A 15,839-nucleotide genomic window follows, 5' to 3' on the forward strand; every position below is an offset into this window, starting at 1 on the left:
CTTGACCCTGAAGAAAAGACAACGGAGAGCAGAATCACAGTCCATAACAAATGGGTAGCATGAGTGAGAAATAAATCTTTGTTATAACCCATGTGATTTGGGGACCATCTGTTACTACTATCTGACTTAGACTATCCTGACAGACACCACATATTTACATTTCCTCCCTGGTCCCTATGAGCAACGAAACTTGTGACCCATGCTTTTCCCGTAAATTCCCTCCTAATTTTAGAATGTGAAAAATTGAAGCTCAACAGAGTTACATAATTTATTCAGAGCTATTAAGTCTCTGCCAAAGTCTACACACTTACTTTCTTACTCTCCTGCATCTTAATATATGACTGGAATGTTTTGCCATTACTTCTCTCACGATGCTGTAAATAAATAAAATGGCTTTGAAATGTATTGTTTTCTAAATTATCTAATCAAAGTAGCTATCTTAATTTAACAAATTGCTAAATATGAATGGTTATATTTTTTGAAAGATTTTTCTAGAAATCATATAAAATACTTATGTTATATAATTCTAGATTTGGGTTTATTTTGTAAATATTCTTTCTGTACCACTTTAAAATAATTTTTAAATCATATTTATTTTTTTGCATACAACTCATTTATTAATATTTAAAAAAATCAAATGCAAAGTAAACTTGGCTTCTTTTTCCCACAAAAATGGGGAATACATCTCTGTAAAGAAATCTTAAATTATTTTTACACACCAGTTTGTTGCTGGGATTTATAGTTTTAGCAAAAAACAATTAATGGGGGGGAAAAGCAACTAATGGGCAATCACCAAAAAAAAAAAAATAATAATAATAACAATAATAAAATAAAACCCCCAAACAAAATAACATTAACTGATTAATACATAAAACTTTTTACAATATGGTAAGCAATAGTAACTGATCAGAAAACACCTTGCTTAAAGTAATTTTCATACAGATTTCTATTATAGTGCAGTTCCCTCCCAACAACTCTGAGCCCATTAAGAGCACTTCTATACATACAAAGACATAACAAAACGATACAGTATTTATTGCAACAAATTAAAGTTTGTCATAATATATGTAACTTAAATACCCCCCTCCCCCAGTGATAAAGTGGCTTCTTATTCCTTAAACATAGAAATTCTGCTCTTCATTGTAGAAAGATGAAGTCCTCTCATTAAAAGGCACATTCTTATCTGCAAGAAAAACAAAAAACAAAACTTTAAATGCTCATCCTGGAACAATTCAAAAACATTTCAAAATATTCCCAAAGTTATTTGTTTCTATAGTTTCTGTAAATACAATTCTTTACTTCTAAACCTTCAGAAATGAGGATATAACTGAAGCTACATGCCTAAGTATACTCTGAAACAAAAAAAATGTGTTTGTTTTATTTACTTGAAAGAGAGTGTGTGTGTATGGAAGCACCAGTAGGAGGGGCAGGGGGAGAGGGAGAAAGAATCCCAAGCAGACTCTGCATGAAGTCTCAACACAGGGCTTGATCTCATGACCCCAGAGATTATGATCTGAGCTGAAATCAAGAGTCAGATGCCAAACCTACTGAGCCACCCAGATGCCACTCAAAAAATGTTTTTAATATTTATAATTCAGTTACAAAGTGTATCCATATAGAACTTTTCCATAAAGTTGCCTATTTTCTTATTTTACTGACTAGTTTTGGTAGTATGAGTTTACATTTTTATCACATACATCTTTTTTAGGCCTTAACTCTAATTCTACACCAGGATGTACTATTAATCTAAACCCACTGCTTTCAAGAAATTTCTGCGGGTAAGACCATTACAACCAAAAAGTATTTGGAGTAAAAGAACAGCCAAGGGTGTGCAGATCTTACTAACTTAATAAGTCTTTCTTTACAATCACCATCAACATTTAAAAATTCATTGGAAATATGAATGACTATACTCTCTTCCAATTTATTATTTTATCTGAATCTTCAGTAAACAATCTAAAGCTAATGAACTTTTAATATATTTTAATTTGAGGATAAATTTAAGCTTTTTAACAAAGATACTGAAGGCTATTAAAAAACAATGTAACCTAGTCCTCATTTTTACACAACTCTTATCCTTTGCATGCCTGAAACTCTTGATCGTTTTGATAATGAATTTGTGGACTATGAAAAAAATCAGATGAATAAATCTTGCAGTTCCATTTAGCAGAGTAAAAACATAAGATGACAAGTACCTAATTCCCAACTGTAGCATTAAATAGCCTTTTGAACTCAGGCTACTTATCAGAATCTAAGCAACATTTAATGATGACACTGTAAGATGTTTTGGGATCAAGAAGTACCTAGTACACGAAGAATCTCTTATTGTACAGTTTCAGAAATGCATTTTAAGATTCATAATCAAAAAAAAAAAAAGATTCATAATCAATCCCAAAACATATGTGAACATGCATACCTATTATTTTGCATATATCCAAATCTTATTGAAGAGAAGATTTATCTTCTGATCTTATCTTTTTATTTTCCAGAAGATAAGATTTATCTTATTTATCTTATCTTTTTATTTTCCAGACTGTACAACCTGTTTTCTCATTGCATTCCTTGAATTGGGATTGCCTCAGAATTCCATTCCAGATGTTTCATCCTGTCTAGCACTTACAATGTGCTATGTAGAACCACTATTCTCTAGTTTCTCTGGCACGACTATACTAAAGACCAAATAATAATGAAGATGTTTTTTCTACATGCCCCATAGGAAATATTTTTAACCTATTAAGAATCAAACCTGTCATCTTCTAGCCTTAAACCTGGCCTTCCTCTCACCCTCTTAACACATACAATGGTAACACAACCTATCTAGTCACCATTCCACCAGTGGGGGCACCAAGGCCCTCTGACTACTACTCATGCCCTACATCCTATTGAGTATTACTGCCTTGTCAAATGTTTTCATTTCCTTCATCTCCTAAACTAGCTTTTGCTTCTGTTTTTTATACTTCTCAACTGAATAACTGAAATAGCTTCAAAAAATTAGACCTTAGTTTCTTTCCAACTCATTTTTTTTTTTTTAATTTTTATTTATTTATGATAGTCACACAGTGAGAGAGAGAGAGAGAGAGGCAGAGACACAGGCAGAGGGAGAAGCAGGCTCCATGCACCGGGAGCCTGACGTGGGATTCGATCCCGGGTCTCCAGGATCGCGCCCCGGGCCAAAGGCAGGCGCTAAACCGCTGCGCCACCCAGGGATCCCAACTCATTTTTTTTTTAATAAGGTCACCAAGATCCTTTTCCTAGAACATGTATCTCATAGTATCACTCCACACCAAAGCAGTTAATGATTTATGACCACTTTCACAAATAGTAAAATCGAAATCCTTAATATATATTTAGTTATGTATATTTAACATGGCCTTCTTGATCTGGCCCCAAATCTGACTGATTTTCCATGATCCTAGGATATATCCTATGTTAAAGGGGCTCACAACATGCCAAATGCACACACTCTCATACACGGCATCCCTTGACACATGCTTTCAGTTGAAAAGCAACTTTCTTTTTTCATAAGGCTCTTATTAGAATAACTTACTAGTTTCGAAAATAGCTGCAACTTAAATTTATCACCTCCTCAGTGAACTCTCCTATTTTCCACCCCAGACGCAGTTTCTCAGAGTTCTCACAGCAATTTAAAAATGTGAAGCCTTAGTATGTATGGCATCAGGAAAATAACCAAGAGTTTCCAGTATCTGGTGAGGCAAAGTTGTACAAGGCAGACTGAAGGTTCAAGCTTAGACACAGAATGAGGAATACATAATATAATCTGTGTGGACTTGTTAACAACAGGTTCTTTTGGCCAGAAAGTGGCAGGACTAGAGGTTCAAGCCCCAAAACCAAGCAGAACAGTAAGCCTACCTTCTCGCAGGGACGACTAGATTTCACAGTTTCTAAAACACATTTTTCATATTTTAACATCTCTGACCCTGAGATGCATCTTCCAGCTGATGGAAGGCATCTTAGAAATGTGATCAGACAGGTGGTGGTTACTATGTAGTTGCCACTGCCTATATGTGCACAAAGCTGATCAGGTTCTTTGTTCTTTGTCACTTCAACAGAATTACATGCATTGTTGGTATTATAGAGAATGAGTTTAATGTCTTGAATGCCTTTAAAAAGATAATATCATGAATTATTACTGAAGCAAAAGTTACTGTATGTGTATAACAAATGAAAGTAGTAAACTATAGTTTATTATTGGGGAAGCAAATGTTTACTACCGAAATAATGGTGAGAATTCCATATTTTTGCCAAGAAACAACCGTGACTTTAAAAATGGGAAGATGTCCCAATATCCCAAGTAGACGAACCTTTGCTAATTTCTGTTCTGAAAAACTATTACAAACCAAGAAATACACCCGAAGGCAAGAGCAATTGCTGAATTCTTTAGAAGGGAGGAAGAATGCAAAAGTATTAAGAAGCTGGTGTGCACAATTCCACTATTACACAAAAATATCATATTATTTCATAATTAAATTGACTTCTTTCTTAGTGTTACAGCTTAAAATTAATAATGTCTAGATTAAATGAATAATGGTAAAAATCTCCATAAAACTTATGTTACCTTAGCATGAAGGGAGGTATAGAGATTCTTCAATTAATACCGTTTAAATTTTGAATTGACAATTTTTAAGCTGTAAATAACTACTGAAATTAACAAATTTAAGTTAGAATTTAAGATCTAAAAAACCCTAAGAACATTATATCCTTGCTAAACCACATTCTATGGCAGTGACATGTAGAACAAGTACAGACAAATTTATTTCAAATATAGTCTCATGTGAAGACAGGTATCAGTAACCACAATACCTAATGCCTTGATTTATTTAAAATAGGGTATGCAACCTATTGGTTTGTGTGTGCTACTAAATTTAATACATACATTTTTTTTTTCTAAAGTGACATTCATTTAATCACCAAACATACACTGAACTATCATCTGCCAGGAAAATTGCTTGATACTCGGAAGATGGTGATGACAAAAAAAGAAAAAAAAAAAAAAAGAAGAATTAACATAATTCTCTCTTATTACAGACTCACAAATACAGCATGGAAATTACTTAGAGGACAAAAAACAACCTCAGCCTAGAAAGTAAGCCTGAATTCTATTGGCATCTTGGTCCATTATTTACTGGATAAGTTATTCTTTGTAAGAATAGGATAAAACAGTTTCCAAGTGATTAAGGATGTCTTTTTATGGAACTCTTCTGGATGAAAACAGAAACCATTACAAAGCCCAAGAGCTGGAATAACATTTAGAGATGCAGTCCAGTCACACTACTTGTCAGGTGACTTGGTAAGGAAATAGAAACAAGATTCAGGATACTGAAGTAAGGATATTCAGTTATCAATAACAGAAGCTCAAGAAGCACTTGAGTCTACATAATCACCTTCTGGTGCTCCTAATTTTACCACAGCACTTCTCAGTCATGAGTATTTAGTCACTTAAGTCTAAAGATTAGATGCAATGTCAAATGCTCTACTGTTCTACCATTTACAGCTGTATTAAAAAAAAAAAAAAAGCTAATCTGTTTATGATGTTAAATTCCTATTACTGCTCTGCAAAACTGCTACTCATGAACAATAATTCCCTAGAACTCATACCTTTATTCAGTGACCACCAAAGGCAAATATTTCTCTTACCAGTTGCCAAATTTAACCTTTAGAAAACATTCTGAACAGTCAGGGTGAAATATTATAAGCTATCTATTCAACACTTAACTATCTCTTTTGGTTTGCTAATAAAAATATTGACTTTCTTTATGTTTTTAGTTTTGCTAGCAAAGAGGAGTAGAAGACTGTTAGAAAGAAGAGGATAGTTCTGAGAAATTTTGATTTCCTGATAAAGAGACTGATTTGAGGTGGGTTCTTGCTTCTTACCCTTTTGTTGCCTGAAACAGACCCGATGGCTAAAATAATAGCAGCCATAGAAGCTGGATAAAATAAACATGAGGAAAGGATGGAGAAAACTGAATAAATGTAAACATTATGATCGAACAGCTACTGAATTGATACCAGGATTCAATTACTACAGACTTCTTATGACATGAGAAAAACTCCTGAATTCAGAAAAAAACTTCTGTAATTCTATGTTCTTTATTAAAATAGACAAAAGTAAATATGGAAATAAAGCAGCCAATCTTAGAGAAATAGAGAGTACAAAAGTGGTTTCTCGGGATTGAGAGGAGAGTGAAATGGGGAGTTGCTACTCAATGGTTATAAAGTTTGAGTTATGCAAGATGAGTAAGTTCTAGAAATTTGTTCTACAGCATTGTTAAGTATTCTTAACCCAATAAAGAAAAATCATCATGGTTTTCTATGAGATAAAGAGAATGTTAATAAATTTTATGAAAACCTCAGTTTGAGTACTTTTCAAACTTCAAGAATGTCCTGTCTTTTCATATTATATAATGAAACAATGATTAAAAGAAAAGACACTATTTTCAAGGACAACCTAAAAGCTAACTGAAAATCTTAAACTATCTCAACAGTTACAAATCTACATCAGGTTCAGAAACAAAACAAAACAAAACTGTCCTAATGGAGTCCAGAGTATTGTTACTCTTTATTCACTTAAATATATTTGCAAATATTAGATTCCTGGAGTTTTTTTCTTTTTTTTTTTTTCTCTCTCTCTCAAGTTCTTTTAAAGATACAGTATCTGTGGCTTCTAAAGAATGACTACTAACTGAGAACACTGGGAAAGGTTTTAATAACTTGTGTTTTAATTTTTCATAAACTTGAGATCTTTGTCCCTGTATTGCCTTTAACACCATTCATGCATATCAGCTTCATGGTAGTTATGCATATTCATCTATCTCACCTTAGACAGACTGCAATTCAAATAATCAGAGGAGAATTTAAATCCTGAACAAAAGCTGTAAACATTTCATTAAATGGATCACCTGCTATATAAGTAGAAATTTGTCATTTAACTGTTGTATAAGTTTTCATTTAATAGTATTAATTTAAACCAAATCAGTCAAATACTTTTGCTCTAGGTCTGTTCTAACACAAGAGCTACTAGCCACATCTGGCAATTTATAGTAAATTTTAATAAAATTAAAATTTCAGTTCCTCAATCACACTAGTCACATTTCATATCCTCAAGAGCCACATGTGGCTAATGGCTATCAAATTATACAGGACAATTCTAGACCATGCAATGATATGAGAAAACAGCATTACCAAATAAAATCTGATGTAACATTTGTTAAAATAATATACAAATGATTCATGTTTTTAACCAATAAGCACACTGTGATGTCTAATTATTAATGGGATAAGGCAAATTTTCTTCTAAGGCTCAGTGTCCACAGGAAAGTAAAACATACCGAAAGAAGAAGAACATGAGGGTTCTCTTATTACCTTTTATTACTTATTAATCTTATTTAAGTAATGGCAAAGACAGCATAGAACCCATTAAGTGCAGAAAGTACAGATGATCCTACTAGTCATACCACTAAAGATCCTAAAATACCAATTTTTATCTAACATAAATATTAGTAATTGACACATTCCTCTATTCTATTTACTTTTAATTATCTTAGTGTTTATTCTGATAATATGTTTTTCATTGAAAGTAGTGTTTTAGAAATCAGAACCATTTTCAAACTGGTAACTGAATAAGATCTTCTTAATGAGTGTTTCTGGTTAAATACTTGTATCAAATCTGCTTTCTAATTCTGATATGCTAATGTTAATAACCAGAAAATATTTTGTGGTCAATACCATTGAGCGCAAATGTAATGAAGCCATACAATATTAAATTTATTGAAGCAAAACAGAAGTAACTAAAAAGCAAATTTAGGGTTTTAAAAATTACATACTTGACAAAAACTACTGAAATAGCCTTGAAGTGATGTAAGTGCCAGCTTTTAGAAGCTGCTACCAAGAATGGTAAAAAGGTCTTGTAGTGTATGTATGTCATCATAAAATACTAATAATTTTAATGTTCAGTAGAAATCAAACACAAGGTAAGAAAGTACTGTTTTCATTTGTTGTGTAGTAAAGCAGTATTTTAAACTTTTTTGGGGGACTGTTTATGAGTATTTGTTTCCAATATTTTTCTTTGAGAAAAATGAAGGTAATTTTTAGTCAGTATAAGCTACCTAATTCCTCAACAGTTTTTCTATCCAAGTGGGCTGACACATCTTACAATTATAGAATTGACATTTGCGTTTTAGTTTTCTAATATCTTTGTGTAAAATGTTTCAAGTAACTAAACATAAAAATATTACTTCTAATAAACCAAATTAGAGTATCAATAAGCACTTCAAAAGAAATTAGAAAATTAAAAAAGAAATTAGATTAACCAAGTTGCTCAAATTATTTTTTTTCACATTCCTACAATTTCCCAATTTGTATTAACTTCAACAGTTAAAAGTTCTAGGTATAGTGGTAATGGTGGTTAACATCTCAATATCCATTCAAATAAAAATGATAATTCTGAGCTAATCACAGTACTTCCACTTTTCTTCCTGGGGCTTAGTTTAGAAATGGCCACACAACCAATAATATAGAAAGCAGAAACAAAACAAAACAAAACAAAACAAAAAAACAGATCTGTTTAGAGTTTTGGGGGAAACTTTCCTCATTCCTGAGGAAGAGACAGAAGAAAGCAAGTCCCTAAATTCCACTGAAAGTTAGCACTCTAGGTATGATTATAGGAAATGCTGGGATGCACCTAAAAATGAGGCCAACACATGAAGATGTGCAGATCCAACAGAACCAAGAGACGGCAAAGAAAAGGAGCCAGAGCCATGATGCACTGTATTTGGAGTCTGCCCTATGTGTGATATACTATTATAGGAAGTAGTAAATTTCCTTGAGGAAAGTTATATTAAACCACATTTTGGCAGTTTCATATGGTTTCATCTAATACAAAGAAACAGTGAAAATAATTACCCCAAATTCTAACTACCAACAGCAATCATTAAAATTCTGATATATTAAAAACCACAATAAAAACTCCTCTCAGAAAGAGCTGGCTACAAAAGGATAGTTTTATGCCGTGATAAAATTATAAGCAAGGAAATTCATTTGTCTCTCTGGAAATAACTTGCTTCCTGTTATTCTGTGGATAGGATCTGGAAAATAAAGAGGAACTAATTTTAGAAAGCACTTAAACAATGAAGGCAGCATCAGTAAGGCTGATCCCACAAGAATTACCAGCAGTTATACTGTAGACTAATAGGATTCTGCATTGCAGTTGGCAAGGTAGGCACATCATAATATTTACATTCTTCATTTTTAGGGTCCTCATTTGCAAAATAAAAAGTAAAAGCAAGTGTTGATATAGAAGACAGAATGAAGAGAACTAACAATTATTCTCTTTATAAAGGTATAAATCAAATACGTATTTTAAAAATGGGATTAAGTTACAGTAGGAAGAGAAGCCTAAATTAAACTCTCTGAGCCTCGGATTTCTTATCTTTAAAATAAGACCAAAAGGAACTATTTTACAAGATTGTCTTGATGGTTCCATAATATATGTAAAGAGCTTAGTACAGTGTCTGTATATCCTGCACCCAAGTAGATACCTAACAAGTGACTATTATAATTGCTCCTATTGTAGTTCTGTTACTGCTCTGCCCAGGGTGCCCCATTGGGCTCAGTGATAAGATCCCTGATCTTATCCCTGTAAAGACATCTCTACCAATATTATCATCCATTCCCTTGGCTTCTTCTACCATTTATATGGTAGGACCACTGGGAAGTCTTAGGTAAAAGTCCTCTTTCAGGCCCTAAAAGTACCTCACAATATAATCTCCATCTAAGTATTGATTTCCTCCCATTACTAACGGGAGAAACAAACAGCGTTAACCCTGATAATGTTACTTAAGTCAGTCACAATTAAGATCTATATATATATCTTTCCCACAAGATAAATTTGAATTGTTTACTAAATTGATAGCATAATATGTTTAATTTTTAATATTAACATTAGAAGATCAGAGAGAGTCTTACCCAGTGAATCAGCTTCAAATGAAGTAGCAGAGTTTGAACAGTACATCACATCGCAGACAATAATCTCTAAGCTACAGAAGGTAATAGGAATATAAACACACCTCTACAAAACTTGTCAGCCACAGAAAACTATTGTTTCTTACTACAAAACTGTAGTAGAAAAGAAAAGTGTCTACTTTCCCCTAAGTGAGAGACAGAAAAGGGGGTCTGTAACCACACAGAGTATGAAAAAAAAATCAAAGCAGAGGCCTAGAATCAGTGCAGATGTTATTTAATTGATGTTTAATATTGTTTGAAAAATAAAAATGGAGAACACAGAAAAACTGTTTGCTCTTCGCTTCTTGGTGCAGTGAAATATCCATCTCAATGATCATTTTAAAAGAGGCAAAAGTAGGTCTGCTTTAGAGAAGACCATTACCCTGATTTTGGCAATGTCAAAAACCAGTAAAGGAAAATCTCAAGTCTAGCCAAGACATCTTTGTTGTGTATTTCTAGCTTATGTACATCTACTAGATTGTTAACTAAAACGAGGATGGGAAATTTGTCCAATTTTGTTCACTACCATATTCCCATAGCTTAGTAGAGTAACTGGGGACAAATAATAGGCAGTTTATCACTGCTTTTAATAGAAAAAAAATGAATTCATGTAATTTGCTATGTCCATGGGTATATTTCATAGTCCCTTCTAATTTTCATGGTTAAAATTGATTTCATACCCTTTGAACTTTAATTCCAGTTCTAGAAATTTACCCTGAAAATGCACCTGCAACAACACAAAAATACATATGTACAACGTTATTAACTGTAGTATAATTTATAATTACAAAATAATTGTGATACTTCTTTGTGTGTATTCTTCAAAAAATGTGTGTAGTTTTTATTTTTGGAAGCATGTTAGTATTTTTCATATTAAAAATGACAATGAAAATGGGAAGAGGGAATCTAAATTTGAACACAAGTTCAAATGACTTCAATTATATTTCAAGCGATTATGATAAACACACTGAAGAGGGGAGGAGGAAAAAACTATGACAAATCACATATCTAACTATATACTCTCAGTCATGGGCAAGATGGGGTTGTGAAGAGAAAACTAACAAATCCTAAACCTTCTTAGAAGCTTTGTTTATTTTAGGGCCATAGGCAAAGTGATTCTGAAACTGTCAGCTTTATTACTGTCAGTCCTAAGTGGCCAGATCAGTCCCAGGCATTAAACAGCACCTATATATATGTATATATAGCTGCTCCATCATTCATTTTTTGGATGAATGAATGAATCTGCGAATGAACAGGTAAGCACTGTTTATTTGCTGTTCTCCTTACTTTAAACATATCTATACAAAAGTTTTTTTCTAAGTCTTTTTTTCAAATATATGGGGACATACTACTAAAAATCTGAAGATGATGCCATTATCAATTATCATTGACAATTATCATTACCCCTGAAACATGCTTTTCCATTATTATAATAATTTCTTTCTCCTTTACTCTCCAAACACATTTCCTAAATTTTGCTCATAATACCTTTTAAAGTTTCTTGAATAATTTACCCCTTTCTGTTTCTCTTGCTATCATTCTGGTACCGGCCACCTCATGTACTTGTACTATCTAACTGGTCTTCCTGGTTGCCTTACTTCTTACCTTGCTTCTCTACAATCTATGTAATTTTCAAAACACAACTTTGATTACATTTTCCCCCATCTTAAATTTCCCAAGTGGCTTTTTTATAACCTGTAGAGTAACTTCTCACTGACTGCCATGGATCATGATCTGCCTTTTGATTCTTTGTTCTGTCTTATCCATCACTCTTACTTTTGCATTCAAAGCTCAAAGATTATTTATTCACTCCTTCATTTATTCTCATACATATTAATATAGCATCTATTTAGCTTCTTTTACTTCCTTGGATACTCTACATTCTCTTTTGCCTCTGGTGCTTTGTGCCTGCTGTTTTCTCTCCAATCCTTACCCCTGTAACCACTTTTCATTTTAGGCTAACTTCTACTCATTTCTTCAGGTCTCCATTAATGTTTCTTGTCCAGGAGGCTTTTCTGGACCATTAGTTTTTGGTTATTTGTTCTATGCTCTCACTACAAGTTCACATATCACCCTGTACTTAATCTGTTTATGTAGCTCTGATTAATGTCTAGCTCCCTATTAGAATGCAAAATTCATGAAAAGTGGGGCAAAAGAGGGATAAATATTGGAGAAAGATCTGTGATGAGGCAGGCCATAAAATAAAAGATAACTAGAGGTAATTATATCTCATGGAAACCATTCTCTTCTTTATGTGCCTTCTATGTACCCTGGTCTGTCCTCTGTCCTTCTCCATCCTTCGTCTCTTCTAAGCCACCTTCCCCATCACTACAAAAGGTATTACTTCACAACACAAATCTGATTATATGAATATATACACTCCACACAAACAAGACCAATAGTTTCGCAATAACAGCAGGATAGTACCAAATTCTTTAGCAGATTCTAAAACTCTACCTATTTCTCTCAAAACAAAAAAGGAAACAAAACAAAAACAAAAACAACCTGTGGCACATCCCTATGTCCTGCCAAAGTTGGTCCTCCCAACTTTGCCTGTATAAAAATCCAAGATTGAGACACCTGGGTGACTCAGTGGTTGAGGATCTGCCTTCATCTCAGGGCATGATCTCGGGGTCCTGGGATGGAGTCTTGTATCGGGTTCCTTGCAGAGAGCCTGCTTCTCCCTCTGCCTATGTCTCTGCTTCTCGTTCTGTGTCTCTCATGAATAAATAAATAAAATCTTAAAAAAAAAAAAAAAAAAAAAACCAAGATTTCTGTACTCATGGTATTTGTACCTAATTGTGGACTCTAGTTTTCCTTTGGCCAAATAATCTCCCCTGTATTTCAACATGTCTTTCCCTACTGAATGGAATCTTTACTACCTCCTTTCACCATTCCATTTGCTTGGGAACTAAGTTTATAACCATGTAATTTTGCTTATACAAATCTCTTAGGAAAGGTCTTAACACTCAGCAAGAACAGATCTATAAGAATAAATGTTGCAGCTACACTAGTAGACCATTAGTCCCACAATTTTGAGTGAAAGCATGATTTACAAATAGAAGAGCACAGACCAAAATCAAAATATCTTCAGAATGCAAAAAGAAAAATCAAGTTTACTAATATTTATCTTTCTGCCTCTCTCTCATACACACAAACACACACAGACTTACTACATATTACTTATCAGTATGTAGCAGTTCAAAGGACAAAGCTCTGGAAGGAGATATATAATATAGATTTCTTTTTTGGAATGGTATTATTTCTACCTATTTTAGCAAAGCCATGTGCATGTGAGCTATTGTGGGGTAGTATAAAGAACTTCATCAGGGCAGCCCGAGTGGCTCAGCGGTTTAGTGCTGCCCTCAGCCCAGGGCGTGATCCTGGAGACCCAGAATTGAGTCCCACGTCGGGCTCCCTGCTTGGAGCCTGCTTCTCCCTCTGCGTGGGTCTCTGCCTCTCTCTCTCTCTCTCTCTCTTTCTCTCATGAATAAATAAATAAAATCTTAAAAAAAAAGAACTTCATCAAATATAACCAAATAAAATCTGTTATCATAAAAACCGCTAAATTAAATACTGTATTTTTTCTACTTTATTTTTTCAATTTACTTAACAAGGGCTTGCCTCCCTAATTCATGGAATGAAACTGCCCAACACTTACCTTCGAGGATGATTGGCATCAAACAAAGTGTTATCATCATCCTCATCATCTTGTTCTAAAGGTGTCAACTCCATGTTTTCTATGTTAGTGTCCAAAACTCCGTATCTCCTAGTCTTTCGGTTTCTTCTTCTCATCCTATTAAACAGAACATATTAATAAATAAAAGTTATTTGAATATGGCATAAACGACGCTTACTTTATATCTATTTGTAAACTAAAAATAAATTATCCCTCTGTTGCTGGCATTGGAAGCACTCAGTATCAGAATGGCTACATTTCAGAAATGTAAACAATTTACTACCTAGGATTATTTATGAAACAAAAATCTATCCTACATGTTGCATACCATTTCTTCTGTCCAACCTACTCTCTTCTCTATGAGCTTATGATATAGACAGATAAACCTTCAGGTACCATAGGTTTACTGAAGCCTTCTATTTTGGCCTTTTCCCTACCTTCCCCATGCCTTCTTACCATTGTGCAGGATTAGGTACTTTCTGCCCGACTAAGAACCGTTATGTATATACATATTCAAATTCTACACCTAAGTAGCTGTACATCAGAACCACTCTGGGTATTTTTAAAAGCTTCATACTTAGTCCTTATCTCCACATTAATTATGTCAAAATTTCCAAGAAGAAGGCACAACCATCAAGATTTTGTTAAAGTTCTACAAGTTATTCCAGTGTGCTGAAAACCACTATCTTGGGTCAGGGGTTCTCAAAGTATGGTTTCCTGGATCACAGGAATCACAATCATCTAGGAATTTATTAGAAATGCAAATTCTCATGCCTTCTCAGACCTAGTAAGCAAGAAACCTTGAACTTGGGGCCCAGAAACCGGTATTTTAACAAACACTTCTTGTCAGTATGATGCATGCTAAAGTCTCAGAACCACTGCTCTAGAGGACTGAAAATATTCTAGGGTGCTAAACATTTATCATTATTTGAATACATATGAAAGTCTCTTTAACTAAGGGTCTGATTAAGATGCTCTTTAAACATTTATTCAGGGTCTGAATGATATAATATTCTAGTTCAGGGATCTAAATCTGACCCTACAATTAATGCCTAAGTCACCTCCAATACAATAACCTCAAATCCACACACAAGAAAACGTTTTACACTAGTGATGGGGAATGAAGAACAAAATAGAAGATATTTCAGTAACAACCTATAAGTTTACTTAAGTGTATAAGTTTCTGAGTCACTTTATTTAAAGTGACAAGTGTGAAAATAAATACCAAGGCTACAGGGCCAACTGTGAGGAACTATACAAGCTTCTGCAAACTCGACTGTGGGGATCCCCCGGGAGATAAACTGTCTTACACATACATACATATAATACACACATACATAAATATACATATTCAAGAAACATTTGAGTTTCATTAAGCATCGGGCATTATGCTAGCTTCTGAGTGTAAAGTGCCTGGTCTCAGTCATGAAAATTTAGAAAATAATACTAAGCCTGGATAAATATCAAGAAAGTTTCCACTAGTCACTGACTACAGATCTATCTATATGCCTACCCAAAGGTGCTGGAACAAGAAACAAGTATTTTAAGTATGGTATTTTACAAATGTAACCAATGTGGGACCCCTGGGTGGCTCAGCGGTTGACTGTCTGCCTTCAGCTCAGGGCATGATCCCAGAGTCCCAAGATCGAGTCCCACATTGGGCTCCCTGCATGGAGCCTGCTTCTCCCTCTGCCTCTGTCTCTGCCTCTCTCCTCTTTGTCTCTCATAAATAAATAAATAAAATCTTTTAAAAAAGTGTAACCAATATAAGAGAATACTAATGTTAAGACTAAAAAAAAAAAATGATAAGAGGTATAAGCCAGTTTATCGTAAATGTGTAGGTTGTTAACAAGTACATATATGTGTACGTGTTTGTATGTATGTATGTGTATGCATGCACATTCACACATACACCCTATGTAGATCAGAGATCTAAATTTTTCGGTAAAGGATCAAATAGTAAATATTATAAACTCTATAGACCACATATGGTCTTTTATCACATATCCATCTTAATTTTTTGTTTGATTTTTTACAACCCTTTAAAAATGTAAAAAAAAAAAAAAAAAGAAAAAGAAAAAAATTCTTGGTTCGTAGGTCTTAAAAAAGTAGGTCAGGAACCAGATCTGGCTGATGGGCCACA

General features: G+C 33.8%; 1 protein-coding gene across 3 annotated transcripts in view; it reads right to left on the minus strand.

Moving 5' to 3' along the window:
• Window positions 1–574: 574 nt before the first annotated feature.
• FAM174A (family with sequence similarity 174 member A) overlaps window positions 575–15,839 on the minus strand; it is a 30,716-nt gene continuing 15,451 nt past the window's right edge. For 2 of the 3 annotated variants that reach the window (XM_077863403.1, XM_077863417.1), the window contains one exon: window positions 13,675–13,813. Coding sequence is in view for 2 of the 3 variants with exons in the window: in XM_077863417.1 (XP_077719543.1) it covers window positions 13,675–13,813 (139 nt within the window). In the remaining variant the exon portion in view is untranslated. Of the gene's footprint in view, window positions 1,184–13,674; window positions 13,814–15,839 lie in introns of those variants that run through there. The other variant, XM_077863409.1, reaches the window with a different exon arrangement.

This window comes from Canis aureus, chromosome 2, assembly GCF_053574225.1.
Source record: "Canis aureus isolate CA01 chromosome 2, VMU_Caureus_v.1.0, whole genome shotgun sequence".
Taxonomy (NCBI): Eukaryota; Metazoa; Chordata; class Mammalia; order Carnivora; family Canidae; genus Canis; species Canis aureus.